General features: G+C 37.8%; 2 protein-coding genes across 5 annotated transcripts in view; both read left to right on the forward strand.

Annotated features, from left to right (window-relative positions):
• Positions 1-13: 13 nt before the first annotated feature.
• tmem150b (transmembrane protein 150B) lies at positions 14-13,499 on the forward strand. The gene is made up of 8 exons (XM_058768937.1): positions 14-129; positions 2,417-2,500; positions 2,622-2,681; positions 3,013-3,080; positions 3,156-3,283; positions 3,372-3,549; positions 5,435-6,591; positions 6,802-13,499. The coding sequence occupies exons 2-7, from the start codon at positions 2,436-2,438 to the stop codon at positions 5,632-5,634; spliced, it is 699 nt and encodes a 232-aa protein (XP_058624920.1). The 5' UTR covers positions 14-129; positions 2,417-2,435; the 3' UTR covers positions 5,635-6,591; positions 6,802-13,499.
• A 3,726-nt stretch (positions 13,500-17,225) lies between these two features.
• Positions 17,226-27,926, forward strand: part of pdgfbb (platelet-derived growth factor beta polypeptide b) — a 29,420-nt gene continuing 18,719 nt past the window's right edge. For 2 of the 4 annotated variants that reach the window (XM_058768931.1, XM_058768932.1), the window contains exon 1: positions 24,129-24,837. The gene's annotated coding sequence lies outside the window, so the exon portion shown is untranslated. Of the gene's footprint in view, positions 17,237-17,372; positions 17,583-17,672; positions 17,799-18,711; positions 18,772-19,942; positions 20,067-20,336; positions 21,832-21,995; positions 22,062-24,128; positions 24,838-27,926 lie in introns of those variants that run through there. The other 2 variants (XM_058768930.1, XM_058768933.1) reach the window with 2 other exon arrangements.

The raw sequence follows: 27,926 nt of genomic DNA on the forward strand, positions 1-27,926 counted from the left end.
TCTGTATTGTCAGATATACATATATCTGAGAGGCTGGGAGGGAGGGAAGGGGTAATGGGCCTAATTACCCTTTAAAAGCAACATGGCAGCATTTGGGAAAACAAGCATGAGAAGACTACTGACTTCAAGGTAACTGGAACTTTGCAGTCCCTGCTGAAAAAAAAAAAAGTATTTTACAGCATGTTGTATTATTTTTTTTAATGGGTGCATGGCCATGTATCCAGAAGATGGATATAAACTAAAACTACAATCATTTTTTTTCTGAGGTATTTTAATCACATACACATGATGTTAAGTAGTTAAGACTGTAATAATGACAGTATTTAGATGAATAAAGGTCTCTGCGTTACTATGGCAATTAATGGCTAACTGGCTGCAATAAAACTAATGAGGGGGGAAGCAACAGTTCACTTTGTGTAAATGATAATGGTGTCACTCATGGCACAATTCATCATGAGGCTGTGAAAAAACGTGAAATAAGAGACAGGTGAAAGGTCTACACGACTCATGGTAGTTGTAATGCTATGATCTGGGGCAAAGTCCATAGTGTCAAATGGTTTCAAACCTGTTGTACGTTTACTGTCTGTCAATTTGAACCGGTCTAGCAATTTTTCTCTGATTTCGCCCGTTTAAACGAGGATTTATTTACCCGCTCGCCAGATGTTTTTATGCACCAACACCATAAACTTTAAAACTATATTGTGCATTGAAAATCAGGAATCATCCCATGGTGAGAGAGTCAAATACCACATTTTATCTCCATTTTGACGTTCGCCTTGAACACTTAGCCATGCGCGTGCCTTTATGCAGCGCGTTGATTAGTTTGCATTGACGAGCAGGTATACTGTTTCTGAGTGATTGCTATCTGAAGCAAAAACAGGTGTGTGTGTGATATAATGTGAATTCAAGGAACACACACTACACAAGCAGCGTTGTAGGTAAGAGGTTCTTCTCATTTGCGATTCAAAAGTTTGAGTCGTTAAGATTGTTTTGAAAGAGGTCTCTTATTTGCTACATTTATTTAAACCAAAATAAACTTAAACAAAAAAAAACAACAGTGTTATGAAATATAAAATTTTTTTTTTCTATTTTAGAATGTAATGAATTATCAGTGTTAGAAATCATTTTAATAAAAAAAATTTTTTATTAAAAACGTCTAAACATTTATTTGCTAAATGAAAATATATAGGCTATATAATAATAAAAAATAAATAAATCTTACTGACCCTAGACTTGAACGGTAGCCTACGACGAACATGTATACCTTGCTTGTTTCCGTTTCTTTTGCTTATTTCATCGTCTCTTCCCTCAAAGTTAAGATTTATTACTACTTTTATCATCTTAGGTTTCTTAAACTGAACACTTTTTAAAATTATTATTATTATTATTTTGCTGTACTCACTGTATCTATAGCTAGCATGCTAAAATCACTTCAGTGGTGATTGTGATATTTCTGTAGTCTTTTCTCACTCTCATATTTTGCATGTCTAATGCTCATTTGTGGACATTTTTAGTCCTTTTAGTAAACAGACAGTTCAAAATAGATGACTGGCTCTATTAGTGGTTATAGGTTTGACGTCTCAGTGCTGGTAGAAAAATCCTTTTGTGTCTCAGTCTAAACCTTTGCATTGGCGCCCTGAATTAAGATTATTTTATAATAATGGACATAAAAACTGTTTTTCTTGATTTTAAACATCTGTTCTTAGTGGTAGGAACAATTTCCACAAGAGCAATGAAAAGAGGAACCAAAGTATAAAAGGGAATGTCAGTCTACTCTGCTGGCCTGAGAAAATAATACATGGGAGATGGACAGTAATATTAATTCCCAGTGAAGCAGTAAACCGTAGTCTCAATATCTGCATACCAGTCTTTGCCATTTGAAGGAAAACTGGCAGATGTACAGCATGAAAAACACTGAAAGGGAATTTGGTTTCGAGGCTTCAATAGTCAGAAAAGTAAGAAGACTAGTCTTTTTCATATTCTGTTCTTTAGTAAAGACTTTCAACATCACTATAACCGGGACAGGTGTATGGGGAAAACGTGACACTCCCTTAAACACTGTGTGATATCTTATATGGGTGTGGTTGTAAAAATCTAAGCAGATATTTCCTAACTCTGTTTATCTAGAGTTGACTTCTGATTCATAGTTTCCCTATCCATAATTATTGCTCCATATATACATGTATATAATACATAATTTGTAATAATCTAAAATGTATTATCTAAAGTATTAATGTTATTATTATTAATGAACCAAATCATTTTTTGATCTCTTATGTCTTGACACTTTTCTATGCCTTGGTCAAATATCCTGTGAAGACTTTAGGGCCAGTCATTGAAAAGTTTGCTAGGTCACAGTGAAATTTGTATATGCTAATAAATGTGTGTTTATATGAGACGCTTGGTCTTTCTACAGGTGATCTGATCGGTCCATCATGTGGGCGTGGGCATTACTTCCCATCACCCTGGCAGTGTTTGGGACTATTGGGATGTGGGCTGTGTGAGTATTACTTCATGTTTCTCTCACTCTTTTCAAAATATTTCTCTCACCCTTTTAATATCTTCAATATCAATACAACGTATTTATTCATTTGACTCTTTCTGCACTTGTTTGTGTGCAGGTATGCCATAGCTGTGTCCAATAACACTGTTAATATAACCCAAGAATTCCCTTTCATCAGGTATGTATCTTAAATTAGACTTAGTCAGGGTAGCGCTATGAATAGCCTAATGTTTGACAGGAATGAAAACGAGGCCATGTGGGACAATGTGTCCAATATATATATATATATATATATATATATATATATATATTTTAACAACATGGTAATTGTTGAGCTAAAATAAGCCTCTATTTCACTTAATGGATCTAAGCTTCCTCAAGAAGTGTTTACTTAAAACGTTGTGTGACTAACTGTGAGTCTGTAAGATGTTCCAGAGCCAGAAATGGATAAATGGATGTGAATTTGAAAATATAACATTGAAAATCAATGAATATTGTGTTTCCTCCAGCACATGTGGCTCATACAACCCCCAGAGCTGCCTGTTTTCTCAGATCTGCAACATATGCTGTGTGTTGGGTGAGTCCTCTCATCTCATTTGGAAAATCGACCCATGTACTGTACCTTCTGTGTGAACTCTTTCTCTTTCCGTAGCTTTGTGGATTGTCACAATCAGATTTCAGCAGGTCCGTGATTTGGGCTCCGGGTCTCATTTAAACATGGCCGGTTTGGTGCTTGGCTTCATCTCTAGCATTGGGATTTCCATTCTAGGAAACTTCCAGGTACAGTATATAGACTACAAACAAACGGAAATTATTTGATTAATTGCAAATTGTGTTGTGCATATTTGTGCTTGCTTTTGCATTTTAGCAATCCGTTGTGAAGGGGGTTCATCTGCTTGGGGCACTCTTGGCCTTCTTCCTGGGTTTGGTTTATTTCTGGATCCAGGCGTGGCTTTCGTACTACAGCCCGCCGTCACATGACCGCAAGTGGGTGGTGCCAGGGCGCATTATCCTCTGCAGCCTGTGTACTTGTTTGGTCATCTGCAGTATCCTTCAGCTCTAAAAGTAGGGGTGTAATGATACACGCAGAAAATGTATACATATTTACATAATTTCATATAGTTAATCAATATCACAGAAGAGTACCGTTTTTTTCTGTTTTGCGTCTCTGAGGAACAAGACGGTGTTTCGTTCCTGAATGAATCAACTAAATGATTTGGTTCAATCACAATGACTCACTTATTAACAGTGACTTGCTGCCACCTGCTGGCGGTTTTCATTTCACATTTAAAGGGGTCATATGATGCGATTTCTTGTTTTCCTTGTCTTTAGTGTGTTATGTAGCTGTTTGTGCATGTATAAGATCTGCAGAGTTACAAAGCTCAGAGTCTCCCACAAAAGGATTTATTCTATCTAAAAGAGAAGGCTGATCCAGACCGGGCTAAAACGTCTCATTCAAACAAGCCCCAACATGTCTACGTCACGATGTGGAAATATTTGCGTAATGCCACCCAAATGTTCACGCAAAGAAAGAAGGCGTGGTTTCAGTAACCGCAGTAGTGTTGATGCAGCCATGTCAGGGAGATGCTGTGTGCTTCTATGTGAAAACAAAAGCACTTTATTTGGCCTTCCAGAAGTAGATGCAATTAAAAATCATTGGTTAAGATTTGTTTACAACAGAACAGCACAACCCAAATGTTCGAATTTGTGCAACACATTTTGTCGACGACAGTTTCATGAACCTAGTAGAGTACAAGGCTGGCTGTGCACAAAGGCTATTTCTAAAAAAAAAAGAAAAGAAAAAAAAAGGGTAAATTACGACTTTGCTATGACAATTTGAGCTTTTGACTCAGCGACTGTAAGTATGTTTTGTTATTAGTTTAAGTATTTGCTATTGACTGTTCAAATGCGCAGTTTCACGCCATGTAGAGTAACGCTTTGTGTGTGTGTGTGTGTGTGTGTGTGTGTGTGAGAGAGAAAGAGAGAGAGGGGGTCACATCACAGTGGAGTCGGCTGTCTTAACTGCGGCTTGTGTGCAAATAGTTACGAGCATCATCACTGTGTCTGTCACGCAACTCTGTTCCCCTCTCGGGCTTGAACTGACGGTAAAACTGTCTTTATATTTACTTTGAAAGCTAAAGCTCGCGATTATGGTAAGACGCATTACGCACTTGTGGTGTTCGCCAATCACAATGCACTGTGTCAGCTGGCAAATCAGAGTAGACTGCGCTTGTTGGAAGGAGGGACTTTGTTGAAAATGACACCTTTGAGAGAGGCGGGGCATAGAGGAACTACAATAATGTACAGTATTTGGAAAATAATGTATTTTTTGAACATTAAAGCATGTCAACATATTCTGTTACACCAAATGCACAAAATAATGATCTTTAAAATAGCATCATATGACCTCTTTAAAATATGTTTGAATTTTTTTAATCAATTTCAAACATCATTTGTTAACATTTAGAGTTTAAAAGATAAAAACATTATTTATGTTTTTGTAACTGCAGGTTACAGCATTACATGTCCCTCTGAGCTGCATTAAACCATGTGTAAAGCATCTAAATGCCATTCGGATGCAACTCCTCTGCATTGCAAAGATGAATTTTGTCAAAACTGACTTCATTTGCTTGGTAACAGCCCAAATGTCTTATTGACTGATTAAATGTAAAAAAAAAAAATATTACTCAAAAGGTGATGAGAAAAATGGCTTCATAAAGGTAAAAAATCAATTGAAATTTATTGGAAAAGATGAACCGTGACACCACTGTATCGTATCGAACCGAACCGCGAATTTTGTGAACCGTTACACCCCTATCTAAAAGATGATAAAATTTCATAATAACTAATTTTAGTTATGAAATGAATGCATTTTCACTTCATATTACTATAAGTTGTAATTTTGTTGTCCTTAACCTTATGTCTTCTCAGTGTATGTTCTCTATAAAACAGGGTTTCGCTCTGAAGCTGCCATATGTGAGTGGGCTCTGGTCATGTGTTTTTTTGCGCTCTTTGCGATTTTTGCAGCAGAGTTCAGACACATTGACTGCCACAAGCTCACCGTACAGAACAAGGAAAGGATTAGCACCAGTAATGCTACTGGTGTGTGGACGATACAGGAGATTCACTGAGGAACATCTGGCAAGTTGTGTGGTAATCAGACAGATAAGTTGAACAAACTCGCCATTTAATGGACTCAATGAACTGAATTCATGAGCATATTGTTTACTTTACATTTACATGATGTTAAATTATAGTTTATAATTAAAAATGTGTTTTATCAGTGTAGTTTTCCAATTATACCTCAGCCTGGATCTCTTTGATTTGTTTTGTAGCGTTGAAGACTTTGTTTGCATAATGTTATTAAATATATTCTGTTATAAATATTTAACTCTATCTGACCATTATAAGAAAGCTGTTATTGACTATGAATAAATTTGACATCACAAAGTGAAATAAATAAGACGGTATGGTGGTCTTTAACATTTTCAGTAATTCGGTTGTAGTAGGCCCTCAGTTTAGCTAGATCTGCCCCATGCAGTGAAACTAGCTGCTAAGAATTGCGAATCGTTTTGTCAGGTTGTCACAGTCATTTGCGGTTGCTAGGCAGTTCTAGGTTGTCCCCTTTAGACCTTATGCACCAGACACACAAGTGCCATCTTTAGAATTTTGTCTTAGAACTTCAGTTTTTTTTTTTTTGCAGTAGCTCTATAGCATCACTGTTGAAGAATAATTAGCTGGTGGAGTTAATGAAAATTATCATGAGCATTGTATTGTTTCATATGGATGTCATGACAAATGTCAGCAGACCGGGAAGATTTTAAAATGAGTGGTTCATTCATAAATTCGTACAACCTTATCTTCAGATCGGAAGACAATGAGTGCAATTTATTTAAAGGCGGACTACATATAGGTCTGTGCATGGCTTTTTGGATTAAAATGCACATCTAACCCAGCAAAATCAGGACGTGATTCCTCTATTTTGTTTTACTGAGATTGCAAGATGGCAGGCCGCTCTAAGGTGACTGAAACCCATCGACAGATGAAGGCCAAAGGGATGACCCTTTCAGCCACTGCAAGAGAAGCTGGTCAGTCCAAATCTCTGATTTCTAGAATATTGCAGCTTTACATAGACACTAATTCATTCAAATCCTCCAAAAAGGCTGGTCATCCACGTAATATAAATTCATGAGACAGGATAATGTGGAGACTCAATGGGGAATCGGTTCAACACTGCAGCTGGAATTGCTTGCCAGTTCAGTGCTGAACAGTGTAAGTATCTGTCTCTGCATGTTTAGGACGGACTGAAAAGAGACGTCACACTGCAAAACTGGTCAAGCTAAGAACACTGAAATAATGAAATGGCCGGGCCAGAGTCCTGATCTAAACCCGACTGAAAGTCTCTGGAAAATCCTTGGCGACAAAGTTATGTCTAAGAACCCCACTGCAGTTACTGAACTGTGGAAGAGACTGGAAGAAGAGTGGACCAAGATCACACCAGCGCAGGGAGAAACTAGTGATGTCCTGCGGCCGCAGATGAACTGAAGTCATTCAAAGCAAGGACCTCTACATTTACTAATTTCTGACAGCTGATCCTCCAAAATTTTAGTTGTAATCATCTTTCGTGCAACAGTGGTTACTGTTCTCTAATTTTGATCACTGTGTTTTCCACAATTATTATTATTATTATTTTTTTTTTTTCTTTGATATTTTGTCAAACATGTTATTGGAACAGTGGTATACCTATAGCTAATATTCTTTCAAATTTTGAGCGATAAAGATTAAAAATATTTTATAATAGTTCATAATAGTTTAAAAAAATAGTTTATAGATTGTTCTTTAATGTTGATCTCTGCTGTGTTGTATATTCCACTAAATGAAAGTCTGAGGGTGCAGGCTAGGGTATGTCATTTAGACAAGGAATAGACCAACTACCCTCAAGTGGAAGAGATTTGAGGTTCCGTTCATAATTTGCAGGTCAAAATATACGAAGTTTGTTTGAAAAATTCATGTTGCAATAGTAATAAACACTGCTAAAAAATAACGTGTGACACAAACGCCTAATGAAAGTGCCTTTACATAAAGCAAACACCAGAGGGAGCTCTGGGCCTGAGGTGATCTTATATTTGCTTTACTCGAGTTCATCTCACTGGTAAATTGTGTTTTAGAACGTCTTTAGCTAAAAAATAAATAAATAAATAAAAGCAACATCCAAACAGTGTTAAAAAGTAATTTAGGTTAAATGAGAAATACATTACTTCTCGCTGGTAGACTTACACATGACAACTGCCCAGCTCGTGCCATTCAGTAAGTCAGTCAAACAAGCCTGTGAATTTGGACACAACACAGTTAGACATGATTTTCAGATGGGAAACAGCAGCAGAGAGCAGTCTGTGCGTCTCACGATGACATTCTTTCACATACACATTGCTCTCAATGGGTGGGGAAAATCTGAACAAAAAAGAGAGAGGGACACGAGAGGGCAAATGAAGGGAACTTAAAGGCATGTTGAAAAGTCCTGGGAATCTGTTATTTCTTTCTCTTTTCTATTTTAATATCCTTTCATCCTTTCAGTGTTTTTCTAAAATCTGAGCAATCTTTGGATATCTGCTTGTTTTGGTTCAGGTTTTTAGCGAGTAGGGTCAGATGAGTTATGCTGTCGTTTAAACACTGACTCGCCGCAAAATCTTTAACACAAAGTAAACTTTGAATCCATTGGTAGCTCATAAAAATGGAATACTATCTATCTATCTGTCTGTCTGTCTATCAAGTTGAAGGTGAAGTTTGACCTGCAAATTTGTATATTGAATAGATAATAGATTATAAAATGCCTCAAACGCTCAAAGCCTAGTGCAACCACTGCTTTACTCCCTTAGCCAACCAGAAAGTGTCCCTGGCTGCCATCCTTATCCACCATGAAATTCACACATGGCATCACTGTGACCTTTTAACAGACTTGAACAGACATTTAATACAGAGGCAAAGTCAAAGGGCTCTGGTGTTATATATGGGGTAAATGCTGTGTTTGGCTAAAGGGCATCAAGTCTGGCTGGCTCTTATGTAATGCCTCCGTGTGTCTGTATCAAGCGTGCGTTTGTTCTGTCTTTGTTTTAAAAGCGCAGCAGGCCTCAGGTCCACCGTGCTTTTCACCTCGACCGTAATCTCTGTTCACGCCTGCGTTATTCCAGATTATTCTTATCCCTTGCACAACTCCTGCTGGGCAACAATAGCACTACCGTACTATCTGCAAAGCAAACGGCCTGCCTGCCACCTCATACACACACGGCTTATCAGCAAACAGCCAAATCCTGCCCGAGAGAGAAAGCAAGAGTGCGGAAAAAAGAAAGCCAGTCGGTTCGTCGGGTTTAAAATGTTCCAGCTATGAGGGCGAGAGCACAACAGAGGCATAAAATCTGATTTAGGCCTAAAAACCTTAATCTCCTCGATCCATAATCTAACAGGTCTGGAATTTCCCCAGCTGTTAGGAAAGAGGGAGCGAGGGAGCAAAAGTCGTGCCGCTGTTTCCAGCGAGTGGGCATCTCCAGTCATGATCTCATCCCGCAGCGCTGGCACTCTCAAGCAGAGAGCTGCCCTTTTACTCAAAAATGCCAAGCGCACCACATTCCTACACTCTGAAAAGTCCCTAATTGCTGAGATACACATTCAAACGGCCCTCTTATAGAGAACAATCAGACAAGACTTAATTATATAATTATATGCGACCGGACCCCCGCACACAGACGGACACACTTCGGGACGTTTGTGACCGTATATGAGGTTTATTTGAGGAGAGGAGATTGGGTGTTTCCGCATTTGGGTGAACAGAAGTGATCTTTATCAGAGGTTATTAAGTGTCTCTGTGTGATTCTCTGTGTCCGTATCTGTGTTATGTTGTTCTATACATGTTACACTATAGCGCGCTGCTTGGATGGCATAATATTGTATTCCATTTACAAAAACCCAAAAGGATTTAGCATCAACTTTTGTATTATTGCAGGAAATAAGCTCTGTGACCAACAACAGTTTATGAATCTTGCATGTTTTTTTTTTTCATCATAATATTCACAAATGAATTTTGAAGCCTAAATACAATCGGCAGAGGTAAAAAGTTAAAGTTAGGCTTCAAACGAACTACACCACTCTCGCGTGACTCCAATGTCACCACCACTAAGCTTAGACAACTCTTTTCATCTTTATTTAAAATCCACAAGTTGGAAAGTTTGTGTTAGAATACTTGATGTAATTGTGTGTATAAACATGAGGCTGTAAAAAAGGACTAATGAGTTTTCTTGATTGGTGTGACATTTAATGTCCCCCACAACCTCTGTAATCCCATTTAGCAACTGTTTAACAACTGCATTTCATAAGATGCACAAAGTCATGAGTGGTGTATTGTCATAGAATAAAATGCAAAAATGTCTTGATCTAATTTCAGGCATTTAACCAGAAACCCATAAAAAATAACAACATTGAATTAGGATGATGGAACTGTAAGTTTTAGGTCTCATTTCTACAGCACATTATTCATTCGTCTCTGTCTTCACCCTCTCCATAAATTTTCTTTTTCTTTTTTTCCCTTTTTCTTGGCCCCAAAGCTTGTGCCGTCTGGGCACTTGACCCATTGAAAATCCCCACCTGCCAGTCCAACACAATACCTCTCCTCCTGAGGACTTTAGTTGAGTTTCTCAGCTCAGCAGTTTTGAACTCCTGTTTAGTTGTGCCCAACTCACCTCAACTGAGCATTGTTCATCCCAACTCGTCAACTAAACCCAAATGATCTCATCTGAAGTCATCCCATTTTCTCTTGACTTAACTCAAGTCATCTTATGTTATTTTAAGACATCTTCTCAACTCAAATGAAGTCTTCTCAAATACATTTAATCTCAAGTCCACTCATCCCAAGTCCTCTCAACTTAAAGGAATTGTTCACCCAAAAATAAAAATTCTGTGATCATTTGCACACCCTACTGTCATTCCAAACCTACACGACTTTCTTCTACGGAACACAAGAGAAGATAATATTTTGAAAACTCTCAGTAGGGTCCAGTGTGGTTTGGACCCCAACATTCTTCAAAATATCTTATTTTTGGAGTTTTCAAAAGAAACGACATGGATCAGTAAACAATTTTTATTTTTTATTTTTGGGTGAACTATTAACCTGTTTCAAGTAAACCCAACCCATCTCAAGCCTTCTAATGTTAACTCAGCTCAACTCATCTGTGCTCATTCCAACTCGAGGCAACATAGAGGAGAGTGGTATTGTGTTGGACTGGGAGGTGGGGATTTTTTGGGGTCAAATACCCAGAATGCAATGGGGGTGCATAGAGTGAGAGGAAGAAAAGTGAAATTAGTGGGTGAAAAGAGAGATAGGATGAAATGCACAGAATGGCTACATAATTATGATCGTTGGCGTATGGATAAAGATAATCACACAGACATTTATGACCTCTGTCACTGATAAAGATCTTTTCTGTTCACCCACACGCAGATGAGACTGGCACATGCCGCTGTTGACTTTTGGCTTGCTGTCAGATCTTCCAGTGGGACGCTGGATGTGCTGTTTTCCTCTGTGGGACCCTTAACAGGACACAACAAACTTTTATCATCACTTTTGGACTTCAGAGTAGAAAGTGATTAAGATTCAGTTCAAACACGGCTCAGTTTAACTAAACAGAGCCTCTATCTTTCTCCTTTTTCTGGTGTTGTTGGCGCAATAAACAATAATTACCCAGTGAGGGCAGAATATGGGTGTATCCGAGTAAGATATTCCTTTTTAAACATCTAAAGCTCCTGGCCTCTCTGGCTTGGGTGAAGCAGTCATGTGGTTCATCAAAGTCCTCTGGGTAGATGGGGCTCTTGTTTAGTGGTAGACACAGGGTGCATGTGTGCTTTGAAACGTCTGTGCCTCAGGCTCTATGCGTTCATGTTTGATGTGTGGCATGGTGGTGGTTTCACATGGATCTTAGTGGCTTTGAGATGAGCACATTTTGCTCTCTGGGAAAATGGAGCAGTTCAAAGAAGTTTTACATTTTGGGATGTTGTACTGTCCTGTTCCTGAGAATGGTGTCGCTATCAACAGGTGTGCATGTAGACTGATTTGAAGATGTTGCCGTTTGATGCTTTTTTTTTTAAACGTGTAAAAATACTTTAAGCTCCACACATTGCACACAACAGATGGCTGTGTTGGCTCGATGTGGAACAGCCGGGTTGTGTAAAATAGTTTTGCTTTATAAAATAATACCCACAATGATTAAAAAGGTTATACGTAATATAATATTTTTATTGGTTAAAATCCAAAACTATTAATTTCAGTGATTTATTTAACCTGTATCAGGTTACAGAACCCCAAAAAAGTCCAAACGAATGTTCATTCGTTCTCCTGATAACCTTTGCAAGATGCCACGGTGTGGTTGAGACCTTTTTCTTTGAATACTGTGACCTTTTTCCCAGACCTGATGCCTTAAGGAACAGTTACTGGAAATCTCAAGCAAGGTGGATATTATAATGAAGAACTATTCCATTATGTAACCAAGATGACATTTCAAACCCTGCTGGTGGGACATCGGCTCCAAAATTAGACCTAGGTGTCCTGTCTGCATGCTTGGTGTAATTTGATTTGTTATATCATGACAACTCTCTGAAGGTTTTAGCATGGTAATGTACATGACAATGTTAATGTATTTGGTCTTGGCGGAATAGATCTGCTATGCTGCTGCTGCTGAATTGTTGCTGCTGTTGGTTATTGCTGTAGTTGTAGATTATTGCTGCTGCTGCAAAGCAAGTACAGGAACTGACTACTGCCAATGCATACGCCGATACGGTTCTGTGAGTTTTTACGTCACAACTAGCATATATAATAACCTGTAGCAGATCTATACAGGTGGAGCTGGGGAGGTGGAGGGTTTCAGAGGAACTCTTAAAGCGCGCTGCGAAATGCTCTAGTCAATGCTAACGAGCCATTTAAATGTAGAGCAGCAAGCTTATTGGCTGCGCATGCAATATGAACCAATCAGCTTCTGCCAAGTATAATTTAAGGCTGTGAATATCATCAGTTTGCATTGACGACCCATCACCCTGCGAGGTTCATGAGAGAAATTGGCATTTAAGTCAGGTACACTTTTTTTATTTGTTTGTATTTTAAATTGTCTTGTGTTTTGATGGTTGCTCGTCAGACTGTACAACTGTAAAAGCCAAGGCTGACTGTGCAACATACAATCAGATTTACAAAATGCATCTTGACACTGTTAATAGGCACGTAATAACGATGTCAGAACATCACATGATTAACACAAGAAATGGAAATGGTGCTGCACAAACTGAAATTCAGTTATAGCAGTATTTCTCTGTTGTGGAAAACAAACAAAAGGACATTTTGAGTGTCATATGTTGTGCAAGAGTGAATTTGTGGACTACTCAAAATACTGCTAATAGTGTTGTCATAACATGAAGAAAATATAATAAAATGTTTGCGCATCATGTAGTTAAGATACGAAGTACAAATATTTGTAACTGAACATCTCTCAGTTGCTCTGTACTTATCGCTTATTTAGATTGCTGTCATGGGAGTCACACTGCAGGACCGCAGAACTTCGTCAGAGATTTATCATGAAGGAAATTAATCAGTGACTATTACATCCTAAATGATTGCAGATTTTGCCTTATGACTAAATAAATGTTTTATGGTTGACAAAATATGTCTTAAAATGTGGCCAAAATCCTTTAGGGTTGGTACTTTTTCCCTCTCATTCGCATTTCGGAAACATAACAACAGATTGGTGCATTTTGAAATTTTCCCCACCAACATGCAGCATTAAATTTGGATGCATTTTAAATTAATCCTGTGATGATTCATCCTCAAGACATTCAGTCTGATAACAACCCCCTGGGATTGTTGGAATACATCGCAGTTCTCCCAGGCTACAAACTGCTCGCGTCATATAGGCTTTCCTCCTTGTCCTAAAAAAGACACGCTCCACTCTTATTAGCCGACTGCAGCCCGCTCTAAAGGATGATGTTGAGAATAATGGAATAGAGGTCTGTGTGTGCTGACCTTTCTGAGCTAAACTTGGCCTGCCGGTGTGAATGTGCTCCTAGGGTCTATTGTGTTCACAGCCGTTATCATTGTATTGCAGTTTCCTCTGTTCGAGAGAGAAAGAAAGGAGAGAGAGAGAGAGCGTTAAAGCTGCTGCTGAATCTTAGACATGCTGAGGTTGTTAGAAATCTGGAAACATAATTGATATTAATGAGACCATTTTAGATTCTTGAAGAAGATCACAGGTTGATCGTGCAGGTCAGGTTTGCCCAGCTCCTGATTTAGTCCAATATCTGCTGTCCTATTTAAAACCAATTCTCTGTCGGTAATCTTAAAGAAAAACTCATTTTGATTATAATGAAAAACCTTCATTGATTGAAGAAAATGTTGTTCCAGAGTGATCTTTGGTCATTTCTATGCAGTCTTCTGGGAAGATTCCAGAATAATAGAAATTAAAATGAAATTAATTTGAATCGTTCGTATCTGCTTTCTTGTTTGATGATCCATCATCAGGTGTTTCTCCTAAAACTCCTTAGGAGGAATGAAAGCATAAACAAAAACAATCTGTGTGGATGGTTCAGATAACAAGAAATCGCAACTTTTGATTCCAGAATTTGGTATCTTGGCAAATCTGAACCCATTTTCTGATATCTGACACATTATGAAGACCCTTTTCTCAGGTTAAAAATCTGTATTGGATTCAAAGGGACTCCATTCGCTCTCCATTCAAGGATGCATTCAAAAAATAACAGTGAAAAACATTTATAATGTTGCAAAAGATTTTAATTAATTAATTAATTTTTTAAATAAAAGGTCTCGAAAAAAATGCATCACTATAAAACCACAAAAATACAAAGCAGCTTTACCATCACAGGAATAAATTACATTTTCAAATATGTAATAAAATACAAAACAGTGATTTCAACTGTAATGGTAGTGGTCGTGGTCGTTGTTAATTCGGTAACACTTTAGTATAGGGACCAGTTCTCACTATTAACGTTGCTTATCATGCCTATTAATAACATATTAGCTGTTAATTAGTGCTTACAAAGCACATATTCTGCATGACCATATTCTACATCCCTAATCCTACACAATCCAAGCAGCAAATTAGGAGTTTATTGAGGCAAAAGTCATAGTTAATAGTTTGTTAATAGCGAGAACTGGACCTTAAAATAAAGTGTGACTGTTAATTCATAATACATCAATGTGTAAAAATCTTAAACGTTAATATGTGTAGAAATATGTAGCATGCTAACATTAATAAATACTGTAAAGTTTCATTCATGATTAGCCCAATGCATCAGATTAGCTAATATTAATGAAATGAATTTCCCCCCAATTTCAGTTTATTGCTTCTGTCTCTCTCGTGGGATAGAAAGAACAAGAAACAGAGGCAGTGAGTGAGAAAGAGATGCGATTGGCTGAGGAATTTTGGCACTGTGTGAGTCTGTGTCCACCTGCAGATTCCCCTCACAATCCGTTTCACTCACAATACGCCCACAGGCCTGCTCTCTCTGCTCCACCAACAGGGGGTGCACTTGTGCTCGGTGGTATTTGCGTGACTAATTTCACACTCTCTCCCCTGCCCACTCGCTGCTTCTCTGTCTCTTTTCTCTGTCTCTCAGTCTGATGTATGGACAAAAGACATGGTGTCAGAGAGTGGGTGAGACGATGGGACTGTTGCCATTGGCAACCTGGATACCAACACAATGATGACCCAGGGAATACCCTGTGTCTAATGGAATAAATGGAGGCATTGAGGGAGAGGGAGACGGAAAGTGAGAGGAAGAGAGAGAGAGTTTATGTCTGACACATCAGAAGGACTGTGTGAATTGAAGTCCACCATTGTCTGTTGTATGAGAGTCTGGCTCAGAGATGACAAAGATGGACTGCTCTTAGACCAGTGTGTGTGTGTGTGTGTGTGTGGCCTTATATCTGTCTACGGCTGATCAAACTCCACCCAACGTCAGAGTATTGTGCAGCAATTGTAAAGACAATCTTTAATCCATGAAATATTTCAAGATGAACATGCACTCAGTGCGAGATTGTAAACACTGAAGTGTACGGGAGTTTTCTGAAGTCAAGAGGTGAGATTTTAGCCCCATTTAGCTGCCAAAATTATAGATTGTGCTTTTAACTGGAGTTCTTAAGGTGTTTCATGGGATTGAGGCCTTTTTGACACAGAACAGGAAAATGTATGGACAGTAAATGGGATTCAAAAGTTAAATGAGGATACAAAGAGATGACACCCTCTCACTTGGGGAAAAATAGCCTTTTAAAAGTTTCAAATTGCTATTTTTTCACCTTTTTCTTGTATCACTTCACGTGTTATCATTTTGTAAGATATTTCTGTGTATGATATGATATATAGAGCGAGAGAGAATGATGTATAATATGCTTCACAAATACAGTATAAGAACAGTAATATTGTGATATTACAGTTTAAAATGTATCATTTTGTTACAATTGTTTTCTGTTTTAATATTAGAATTATTTCTGAAGGATCATGTGAAACTGAATTTTCAGTAGCCATTATTCACCAGGCTTCAGTTTTGTCATCGCAGTGCACACGCAATGTATTAAAATAGAAATGAATTGATTTAAATTGAAATAGTATTTCAAAATATTACTGTTTTACTGCATTTTAATTAAATAAATGCTAAAAAGTCTTTGTTAGCATGAGAGACTTTTATTTAGGTTCAATTTTTGTTTTTGTTTTAGCTTCAGCTAGTAGTGCTTCTACTAGATAGTTGCTGCTAATACAATGTTAATCATTTCAGTTTTCATTTAATATTTAATGTTTTCATCTGATATTTATATTTTGATCTCAGCTTAATTAAAATTAATAAAGTGTAGTGTGTGTACTCAAATATATTATTGTTATTATTATTTATTCTAATATTTAATTACACTCTTTGCCAATTTCATGGCAACACTTGTTGATTACTTTTATAAATCTATACATCTCCATATAGATTAGATTTTTAGATTTTCTCACTCATCAGAAAAGAGGGGTCTGTAAAGCAGCCTGGCAGGTATTTTATGCATGTCAGGATGTGCTGCACCTATTTTTTATTATTTTTTTTAAACCTCATTTATCTAAGTGGATGTACATCCTAATAGTTTCTTTTTCTTTTTCTGTCTGACAAGCTGTGCAACCTCTGTTTTAAAAGTGGTAGTATTTTGTATTAAGTGTTTCCTGTTGACAAGAGGTGCTACCCAGGTTGTGGCTCATTTTGAGACAAAAAGCCCATTTTGTCAGGCAAGAATGACAGCTTAAGCTACTGGTAGATCATGCTTAATGGATATGTCAGATTTTCAGAACACTTGGAGCTTAACGATAGGCTCAGGACTGCTAACATTAGCTGAGGTAGCAGTGGGGAACACTTGAGCTGTCAAAGTGAATTTTACATGAGTACCGCTGCTTTACCATTATTTTCTGTGTTAAAAGATTGTTAGAAACACTTTTATTAAGAGAAATCCTCAATGATTTGCTTCATTCAGAAATTCATTTGAAAATGAATGTGTTTTTTGTTTCAGGAACACAGACCCTTCTCAATATGCTGCAGGAGATTACAGGCCGAGATAAAAGCACTCCTACGGCAAATTCGCACACGCCATCAAAGTTATCCTCCTATTGTTCCCCCAACACACAGGAAGCCAGCATGTTGTGTTATTGTTGGATGACAAGACGACAAGTGAGGGAGAGGAACCAAGTAGAGAAAGAAAGTGGGATTTGGGAAGCAAGAGAGAGAAATCAGATTGGTTCAGGCATCTGCTTCTGCTACCTGCAGCCAAACCCTGATTCTGATCAGCTCTTTGTGATTGAACCAGAGCCGTGAGGACACTGGGATTCATCTCCGAACAGGAAGGTGCAGAGGATGATGGGAGAAACAGCAGCAGGGCTAATGGTGGGGAGAGTGCCAGAAATTGGCTGATGTCAAACGTTTTGCATTGGTTGTTGTGGAGGTTTCGACTTTTCATTTCGATGTTTGATTTGAGACACCTTAAAGATACCATAATGGATGCGAACCCAGGGGGCAGGTACTGTATGCACCTAAAATTTAACCAACAAATAGAAAGTGATTACAGATATAATCCAGTTTTATGTATCTAACACAAGTTTTATTCTAGGTCTCAACCTATTTGCACTATTTGTTTGAGGTTATCCTGAAGTGCGCATTCGATGGACACTTTACTGTCCCTTGAGGCCACAGTAGAGGATTTATGAATGGCAGTGAAGTGACACAACTGACTCTGGTAGGTTATGTGACAGTAACAACACAGCGGACATAGTACATCTGAATTTTATTCGTACTACCCATATAGTCAAACCTGCTTCAAAAAAATCTGAAGACTTTGATTAGTTTGTTCAGGTGTGTTTGATTAAATTCTGCTTAGCTCTAACCTTGAGTACGCATGCAAATCTCTGTAGAAATGTTGATCCAAGATCCTATTCCCCTTATAACTGACCCCTAGAATCAAAGTAAAAATGAACCTTTATCTAACAAAACGATTGGTCCTTTTCTAAAAAATAAAATAAAATAAAATAAGAATGCATATACTTTTTAACCACAAATGCTTATCTTCTACTAGCTCTGCGATGCGCGTCCTCAACTTTATGCATTACTTAATCATGTTGGGAAGGTCACGTGTGACAAAGGCGGAAGTAGTTCGATTAGCTCCTGATTTTCTCCTCTAACTTCAAAAACTTAAGACATCGTTCTCTTTGTAAACACTGGGTCAGTAATTCCACCTATGTCACGCATAACCTTCCCAACATGATTACATAATGCATGAAGTTGTGGATGCGCATCGCAAAGCTAGTGCAAGACGAGCATTTGTGGTTAAAAAATTTATAATTATTATTATTTTTATTTTTTTTAGAAAATGACTGATGGTTTCGCTAGATAAAGACCCTTATTCCTCGGCTAGGATCATGTAGAGCCCTTTGAAGCTGTGTTGAAACTGCAGTTTAGACCTTTAACCCGTTGATCCCCATTGAAGTCCATTATATGGAGAAAAATCCTGGAATGTTTTCCTCAAAAACTTTAATTTCTTTTTAACGGAAAAAAGAAAGATATGAACATCTTGGATGACACAAGGGTGAGTAAATTATCAGGAAATGTTTATTCTGGAAGTGAACTGATCCTTTAATGTGATTTTTAATTAGGGCTGGAGTTAAGCTCATCAGGAATGTGGATAGGAGCAACATTGGACATCCTTGGGGACTGTAAGTTTCGAGTATTCTTTAATGCTGCCTTCACGTGCTATCGGAATTATCGTAAATACGAGTTTCCTAATCGGAAATCGGACGTGAACGGCCTCTCAAGTCATATTTACTACTGGGAATTTCGGAAATAATTTTGATACCCGAGTTTCTGAGTTGGGCGGGTCATAAACTTTAAACATGGTTGAGGTGACAACCATTGCTGCTGTCAATGCTGTTCTCACAACAACTACATCCCTTTGCCCACTAAAGCTAAGCAGGGTTGAACCTGGTCAGTACCTGGATGGGAGACCTCCTGGGAAAACTAGGTTGCTGGTGGTAGAGGTGTTAGTGAGACCAGCAGGGGGTCACCCTGTGATCTGTGTGGGTCCTAACGCCCCAGTATAGTGACGGGGACACTATACTGTAAAAAAGCACCGTCTTTCGGATGAGACGTTAAACCGAGGTCCTGACTCTCTGTGGTCATTAAAAATCCCATGACACTCATCGTAAAGAGTAGGGGTGTAACCCCTGGCCAAATTCCCTCCTCTGCCCCTTGTCAATCATGGCTTCCCAATAATCCCCATCCACTTGATTGGCTCTACGACACTCTCTCCTCTCCACCTGTAGCTGGTGTGTGGTGAGCGCACTGGCGCCGTTGCCCTGTGGCTGCCATCGCATCATCCAAGTGGATGCTGCACACTGGTGGTGGTTGAGGAGAGCTCCCCCACATAATTGTAAAGCACTTTGGGTGTATAGCAATACACAATAAAGCGCTATATAAATGCCTCATTCATTCATTCATTCATTCTTTGTCTTGTCGCTAAAGTAGTGTAGGCTAGATATGAACGATCGTTTGAAGCATAGGCCTATTGTGTGTTTTATAAGCAGTGAAATAAGCATGTATTTGACCAAAATTCCAGAATTGTCAGCAAACTGCATCTATAGCGGCGGCGAATGTTTATTTGATTGTCAACCAATGGGATGCTACATTTTATTCTTTCCGACAATAAAGTGCTTGAATACGGCAAGCTCGTAATCATGACTTCATAAATGGGAAATAGGAAATTTCCGATAGCACGTGAAGGCAGGATTAGACCTTACTTGCATCTGATTTTGCATACTTCCTACTATATATTAGGCAAAAAAAATTGTATGCCTATATGTGAAAATAGTATGTCCGATTTCACAACAGTCATACTGGTAGACCTACTACTTCCGATGAGATTTTGAAGTGTGCATCCATTGGACATATTTCTATCCCACGATGCCACGGTAGAGGATTTGTGAATGGCAGCGAAGTGACACAACAAACACTGGTAGGTCACATGACAACTTGACAGGTAGTATATCTGGATTAAATTTTTACTATACACATTAACATTGTATAGAACATACTTTTTCAAAAGAAGTACCTACTCATGTTGGCACCTTGTGGGCTACGGGCGTCCCGAGTTTGAAAACCCGTCTCGAGGACCTCCCCCAACTCTCCCACTTTGCTTCCTGTCACTTCTACACTGTCCAATACTAGTAAAGTAAAAACAACGTAAAGTTAAAAAAGTACCTACTCAGAGACTGTGTGATTTCAGATGCAGCCTTTGATTACCTGGTTCAGATGTGCACTGAATTATGAGGGTTGGAGCTAAACTCTGCAGGAAGGTAAACCTCTAGGAGCAGGATTTGATGTCCTTGGGGGGCTATTTCCAATGAGCGGATCTTGATAAATGTTCAGCCAAGAGAAGTCTGACCAACCCAGTGCCAAGGTTTCTTCTAGAACACAAGCCTGGAAGAGGAAATGTATAATGTGAGAACTTCCATACTGCACCATTTTGTAATTGTGAGTTTTTAGACCCATATCTAAGATGTCTGGAGATTATGTTGTATATTATATTGTGCTGTATTTTGCTGTATTGCAGACTATTGTCTGGCCATCTCAGGGTCGTCTCAGTGCTAAACTAGGCCAGTCAAGGCTTCTCTGCCCACCCTCCCTGAGACGGTCAGACAGCTAGCATTGTTTCCACATACAATTTGCTTTGTGTTTGAGTGTGAGAGAGCTCTGTAACCCCACCGTGGAAAGCCTCAGAGAGAGCCCTGCCTTCAAGCATGAAGGCTTCAAGAGAGCCCTTCCCTGCTGCTGGAAACCTCAGAGCAAGCCCTGCCCTGACGCCAGCTCTCTACTTCCTATTGCTCTCCTATTCCTTCATCTCTGAGTTCTAATCCTGCCATCTCAAACCAGCATCAGTTTACATGCTAGTCCAGCTTTATGTGGTTTAGTGCTGGTCTGATGTTGGTTAGTGGCGATTGACCAAGAATGTCATGCTGTTGTAGCTAGTTAAGAACACATCAGCTTCCAAAACACAATGTAACAGGTAATTTGCATATACTTAAATATATAAAGTGTTAACAGTACAGTAGCGTTATAATTGCCAGAATGAAAGGGTCAGGTACAGTTGGCAAATTTTTTGGAAAACTTAAAAAAATGAGGACATACTTTTGCATATTCCTGCATATTCTTGTCCTGCATTGCTTTATTGGCACCATTTTCTTACTATCACCAATATAAATAAATTTCATTATATATTTATACTGTATATTACATATTTGTCATAATATTAATAGTAATAATAATAATTATTATTATTGTAATATCAAAGATTATTTTTCATTTATAATATTTTTAACCTATACACCAGACATAATAGGATAGGGTTCTAAATTACGATCATCATCATCCCCATTATCATAATTGATAATTTTTTTTTTTTTTTTACTGTAATTTCAAATATTTTAACAATATATTTATTATTATCATTATTATCACTATTATATTTCAGTTTCAAATATTATTTTGTAATAAATAATAACAATCTTTTTTTTTTTTTTTACCCTTCAGACATAACGGGATAGGGTTCTAAAACCACAGTTTATTCACTAAACAGGACAAACCATGAGGCAAACATACAAGAACAGGCTATCCATCAACAGAACAGGACAAGCCACAGGAAGTTGTTGTGCAAACAGGAAGGACAGAATGAAGAGTGGACGATGACGTCCACATAAGAGGAAATACAATAGTATGCACCTGTAAGTCATCTGGAAGTGAACTCAGTGCTTTCTCTCTCCCTTTCTGTCTCTCTCTCTCTCTCTCTCTCTCACACACACACACACACACACACACTTAATTGAGGGGCATTTTGATTTTGTTGCACAGCTGTTTTTGACTTTTGATACCTTTTGGTATTTTGCAGTGGCATCATATGCACTCCGTCATCCAGTCATCATTGTCATCGTCATCTAGTCACACATCCAGGCATGTATAAGGCAGTGTTTGGAACTGTATGTGTGTGATTGTGTGTACAGTATAGATCAGTGTGGAAGGTGGAGGGCTCTTCAGGAGGTGTGCTGAGGTCATGTGTTTCCTGGCAGAGGAGTAACCCTGCAGGCATGGAGGCATGAGGATATTAATACCACACAGTGTGGAAGTCCCCCTCCCACATACACACACACAGGAGAAAAGATGAAGATCACACATCCTCATTCAGTTTTGGAATACTGTAGTTGGTGGTAAACAAAGTCAAAGGTCAAGATAAGATATATGGCATATATCTTCACAGGAAAACAGACCATTGATAAGACCTCCAAAGAGTTCACTACCACTGTCCTAAAGTGAACACAATTTTCACTTCATGTTTAGCGAGTGATGGGTTGCATTTCACCGCAGCATTTTAGAAGCGGGTGTGAAGATTGCAGTCCATCTGAGGCAGCAAAGAAACACACAATGGTTTTCAGAATATAGTTTGAAATGTTTCCTATTGTGTCAGTCGAGCATTAGATTTTATCCACGTCACAATGGTGGGAAACACACAACAATACACTGTAACTGGGTCGACGTAGACAGCTTAAAATAAAGATAGATTGCAAGACAGCACGACTACCTTTCTGGCAAACTTTGACCTACATTAATTCTGAAATTAAATTAAACAGAAATGTATTCATTTTAATCATTCAATAATTGATCATTATTAAGTATTGCTATTACTTTAAATGAAATACCTTATTTTCGGCACTTAACTTGCCCCTAGCGTTTGTGTTACAGATACGAGTAACACCTCAGACCTAAACTGAGTTGAGCTGAATAAATGACACTACTGTCTTCTGCTTTATAGCTGAATTGAATTTGTTAATAATTGACCCTTCACAAAGACCCACCCTCCTTACTTACTGTTGCTATGTCCAACAAGCCACACCGCTCTCACACTACAAATCATGTTCTCACGCAGTAAAAAAACTGACAATGCGCCGATATACAAGACAAAGCAGATTAATTCTAATATGAAATAAGGTCTAGGTTTTCAAATTTTGTCATTTTTTAAGAAATTTGAACAATAAATTCCGTTTTGTGGCTCTTTAATGTGACAGATCGCTGTAGTGCCTCAGTTCAAACGACACGTGAACCGATCATCTCTTCCTCTTTACTAGTTATAATGTGAAATAATCATGAATGAACATCAGACGGTATCTTGTTTCAACCACAGAAAGACATCAACACACCATTTTTCAGGTTCAAGTCCACCGACGTTAATCTACTCTCCTGTCTGATTTGTTTGTCGGACAAAATGGCAGATTCGGCGTTATGATTGGTCAGATTGCCTGTCAATCAAACTCCTGGCGAAGAGTGAATTTATTAATTTTACAACATTGGCACTAATATTGTCTTGCTACAGCTGCTTTATAGAATTTTTGAAGTTTGCATTATTGATACTGTTACTGTCCTGTTTAATAATCTGAAGCTTCTTTGAATATCTCTATTGTATAAAGCGCAATAAAAAAATATTGCACACTGAGTCTGAAATTTTTACGTTAAAAAATAAATACAACCTCACATTGTGTCAATCATGTTTACACACTGCCTCTGAAACTTTGAACCAGGTTCGATTTTCGGCGTTTTCGCATCCGTCGCAAGCACTTTGATAGGAAAGGATGATTAATACGAAAAACCAAAAAAAACGCAAACGAAAATTTCGGACTCAATGTGCTAGGATCTTTAAGATGGGCTCTTTTGACTTAAGTCAGTAAGCAAACCACTCTTAATACTCTAGCACTCCAAATTGGAAATCTAGCACTTTTGTGAGAAAGCACTACTCGTGTAATGTAAAACTCTTGTGTTATGTAATTACAATGTTTTATGTGTATTCTGTTTAGTAAAATCAGAAAGAGTGTGAGAAATTCCAATAAGTATAAAACAGACAAACACACCTGTATCTGCACCTAATCGGAGGCCTGAGGAGCTCAGCATTTGCTTTGGCTTTCGGGAATATTAATCAGAAAGCTTCTCAGTTACCGTGGTAAAATCATTACTCATTTCACAGGGAGATAAAGCCACATTCCTCACAATGATGGAACCTGAGACGCGGTCGAAACAGAGCTGCTGATGGAGGGAGGAGAACAGCTTGTCATCCATTCTCTCAGATCACCTAATAACAGAGAGCACGTGCTGAAGGAAACCTATAGCCTGAACTAATGGAAGCACATACACAAGCACTCAAACCCAGATCAAGTATGATGTTTCTGCGCTATCCTGTTTTGGAATATTGTGTTACAAAACGCTGGATGGAAACAAAAAAATGCAAGTAAAATTTCAAAAATGTGCACAAAAAAATGCATTCACTGGCTTGAGGTGGATGCATTTTTCAGTCTTTAAAGGGATAGTCAAACTGTCCTTAGTGCGTTCACAACAGTCGGTTCCGCGCATGCGTCTACTATGCCAGAGCACGTTGACACGTCACGCGCCGGCTGTTGTGAACGCGCTCAGGACAGTTGGACATTGCAGTGGATCAGAGGTAAAAAATTATATAAATACTGTTCAGTTTCTTGCACAGACTGATTGTCTCGTGTCTTAAGACCTCAATGTATCATCACGAGCCGCAGTGTTTAATTTGGTTTTGTCTGTGTATGTTTTTTTGACTCTCAAAGCCGTGGGTCCCATTGACTGCCATTATATGACTAACAGACTGCAATGGTTTGAGTTAAAAATCTTCGTTTGTGTTCTACTGAAGAAACAAAGTCACCTACATCTTGGATGCCTTGGGGGTAAGCAGATAAACATCACATTTTCATTTTTGAGTGAACTATCCCTTTAATTACCCAAACCCGTAAGACACTTTTTGTGCGCAAAAAAAAAAAAAAAACTTTATTCAGCAATTTCTTCTATTTCATGTCAGTCCTCGACATGTGTTCACAAGAGTGCCACAACGCATTCGTGTGATGCTGCTGATGCCGGATCCGGCACTCTGACGTAGAACCCAGATGCGCTGCACCTTGTTTATGAGCAGAAGAAGACACACCCTGTACATAAAACAGTCTTCATAATCATGTCTGAAGATTTCGACAGAGAGGATGATTTACAATTTTTTGCTCACAATACAGATGATGAACCAAGAGAGATTGATGCTCTACGTCATCAGCATCATATGCATGCGTCGTGCTACTCTCGTGAACTCTTGTGCATCAAAGACCGACATGGAGGAGAAGAAATGGTAACACTTTACAATACGGGTGCACAAATATGCATTAAATAATGCTTAACTAACGCGCATATAATCATTAATGTATAACTCATGAAGAACTAAACCATTTATTAATGATAACTGCATCAGCAACTAATGAACTTTCTATATGATTCATAGATTAAGTAATCAATAAATTGTTATTAGTTAAATGTGTCATAATGTATTAATTCCCTAATAACATATTATATTAACTAATGAAGTCAATTCATATGTTAATTACCACACTGGGTCAAAGCCATGCCTTTCAACTTCCAGTTGTCTGCTTTAATTAATCATGAGCTAATGATTTGCAAAGGTATCATTATGTTATGACTTTACTTGTTGTTGAGGCACAGAACTATTAACTAATTGTTAAGTAATATGTCATTGTGGTTATGGATTTTGAATTAGTCGTGCCTCAACAAGTAAAGTCGTAACATAATGATACCTTTGCAAATCATTTGCTCATGATTAAAGCAGACAACTGGAAGGTGAAATGCATGCTTCAACCCATTGTGGTAATTAACACATGAATTTACAGTTAGTTAATGTAATATGTTATTAGGGAATTAATACTTTATAATAACATTTTATTGATTACTTAATCTATGAATCATATAGAAAGTTCATTAGTTGTTGATGCAGTAATTGTTAATAAATTTAGTTCTTCATTAGTTATACATTAACTCATGATTATCTGTCCATTAGTTAAGAATGAATTAATGCAAATTAGTGCCACCGTATTGTAAAGTGTTACCGAAGAAATTGTTGAATGAAGTTGTTTTTGTTTCCTTTGAGCACAAAAAGTATTCTCGTAGCTTCATAAAATTATGATTGATCCACTGATGTCACATGGATTATTTTAAAGATGTCTTTACTACGCTTCTGGGCCTTACATGTGGTAGTTGCATTGCTGTCTATGGAGGGTCAGGAAGCTCTCGGATTTCATCAGAAATATCTTAATTTGTGTTCTGAAGATGAATAAAATAAAATCTTTAAAAAATATATATATGACGGGTGAGAATCCAAAAAAGTCATGTGACTGAATATTTCAGGCCAAAACCCAGAAACGATAGAATTTTGCATTTCTAGTTCCATCGTCCTGAAGTCAGTTGTTTTCTTGAATGGGTTTTTGGTTAAATGCCTGGAATAAGATCTGTGGTTAACACAGAGATTTTTCAATTAATTCTATAACGTAAAATACATAAGTAATACCCCCCTTGTGATTTTTTTTAAAGATTTTACTTATCTTGAAATAGGTGGTTGCTAAGAAGTGGCAAAATAGGACATCAAAGGTTGTTGTAGATGTAGACATTAAATGTCAGGTCGAAATTCATATACTCACTAGTCCACTTTTACAGCCTCATTGTGTTTGTAATTGTGAGCTATTCTAACTCAAATTTCATTGAAAATGTTTTTAAATTAAGACTGAAAGAGTTGTTGGAATGTTTAATTAAATGTAGGCCTAATTTGTTTATAACCTATGTTAACTTTTATACTACTGGTGACTGTGCTTAGGCTTCAAAATGCATAAACATTGTGTTCAATTATCATGATGAACAAAATATTTAAGTATAATCAACTTTTGCTGGTCGCACAGCTTATTTTCTGCAATAATCTTAAAGCCAATGGAAAATTCTGGTCTACAAAAATACTTAATCACTGCAGCACCTAATTACTGAACTGTATAACTCAGAGCTAGGGCATTTTTGTCTGCTTTAAACCCCAAATATTCATTTTAAAATTAAGTAGTAAGATATTAAAGACTGTATAGTCACTGTGTGTGCAGAATAGCTAAGTGTACATTATTCTATCATGTAAGTGGCTGGAAAGCTTTACTGACCAATCAGCATCCAGAACAGCTTTTTTTTTTTTTATAACATGGAACAAAGTACACAAGATTGTGAATTTGGGGGCTGTGTGAATCCAGCTTCAGTTAGTGTTGGTATGTTTGTGTGTGAGAATGTTGTGCATTTTTGTCTCTGTTTGGCTGGCATGGTGGGAGGAACACTGGGGGAGGGGTTTTGTTGCCGGGGATTTTCCCAGCGTAACACACACAGGCCTGAAATCAAACAGAAGGTCTCAATCTTACAGTCATTCCATCTAGACACCTGCAACCTCATCAAAAACCTGCTGCCATCAATCATAACTTTGCATACGACAGATTTATGACTAAAAGCAACTTTGTCAAAATCAGACCTTGCACAAATTTGTGTAGTTCATGGTCGACACTCACATGTGAAGAATGTGTGTGTGAGTGATGCAGCTATTAAAAATAATTTTCTGTCCATAAAAATCTTCAAACACTCATATAAAGAGGCATTCCTGTATGTTCACATAGCACAGATTTATATACACCTGTAAAAAGACAGACATTGCAGATGTACAGAGCCCTTCATGTGACGTAGGTGAAAAAACAAGATATCGTGGAAACAAATGAAGAATTTATTTCCATGATTTACTAGTTTGGTTGCTTGTGGTCATGAGTTAAATAAATTAATATGAGGGGACAAATTTATAAAACATGGCCACAATTAATAAATCATAGCAATTCATTCTTATATTATAATTCATTATTTTATTTTTTATTTAGTTATTTATTTTTGCATGTTAGCACACATGTGAATACAC

This window comes from Onychostoma macrolepis, chromosome 03 (genome assembly GCF_012432095.1).
Source record: "Onychostoma macrolepis isolate SWU-2019 chromosome 03, ASM1243209v1, whole genome shotgun sequence".
Taxonomy (NCBI): domain Eukaryota; kingdom Metazoa; phylum Chordata; class Actinopteri; order Cypriniformes; family Cyprinidae; genus Onychostoma; species Onychostoma macrolepis.

What these genes read in the sequence shown, in the direction of transcription:
- tmem150b (XM_058768937.1), top strand. Translation starts at nt 2,436, where the DNA reads ATGTGGGCGTGGGCATTACTTCCCATCACCCTGGCAGTGTTTGGGACT. An exon ending in CCATTCTAGGAAACTTCCAG is followed by an intron (nt 3,284 to 3,371) that starts GTACAGTATATA and finishes TTTGCATTTTAG; the next exon opens with CAATCCGTTGTGAAGGGGGT. An exon ending in TACTTGTTTGGTCATCTGCA is followed by an intron (nt 3,550 to 5,434) that starts GTATCCTTCAGC and finishes ATGTCTTCTCAG; the next exon opens with TGTATGTTCTCTATAAAACA.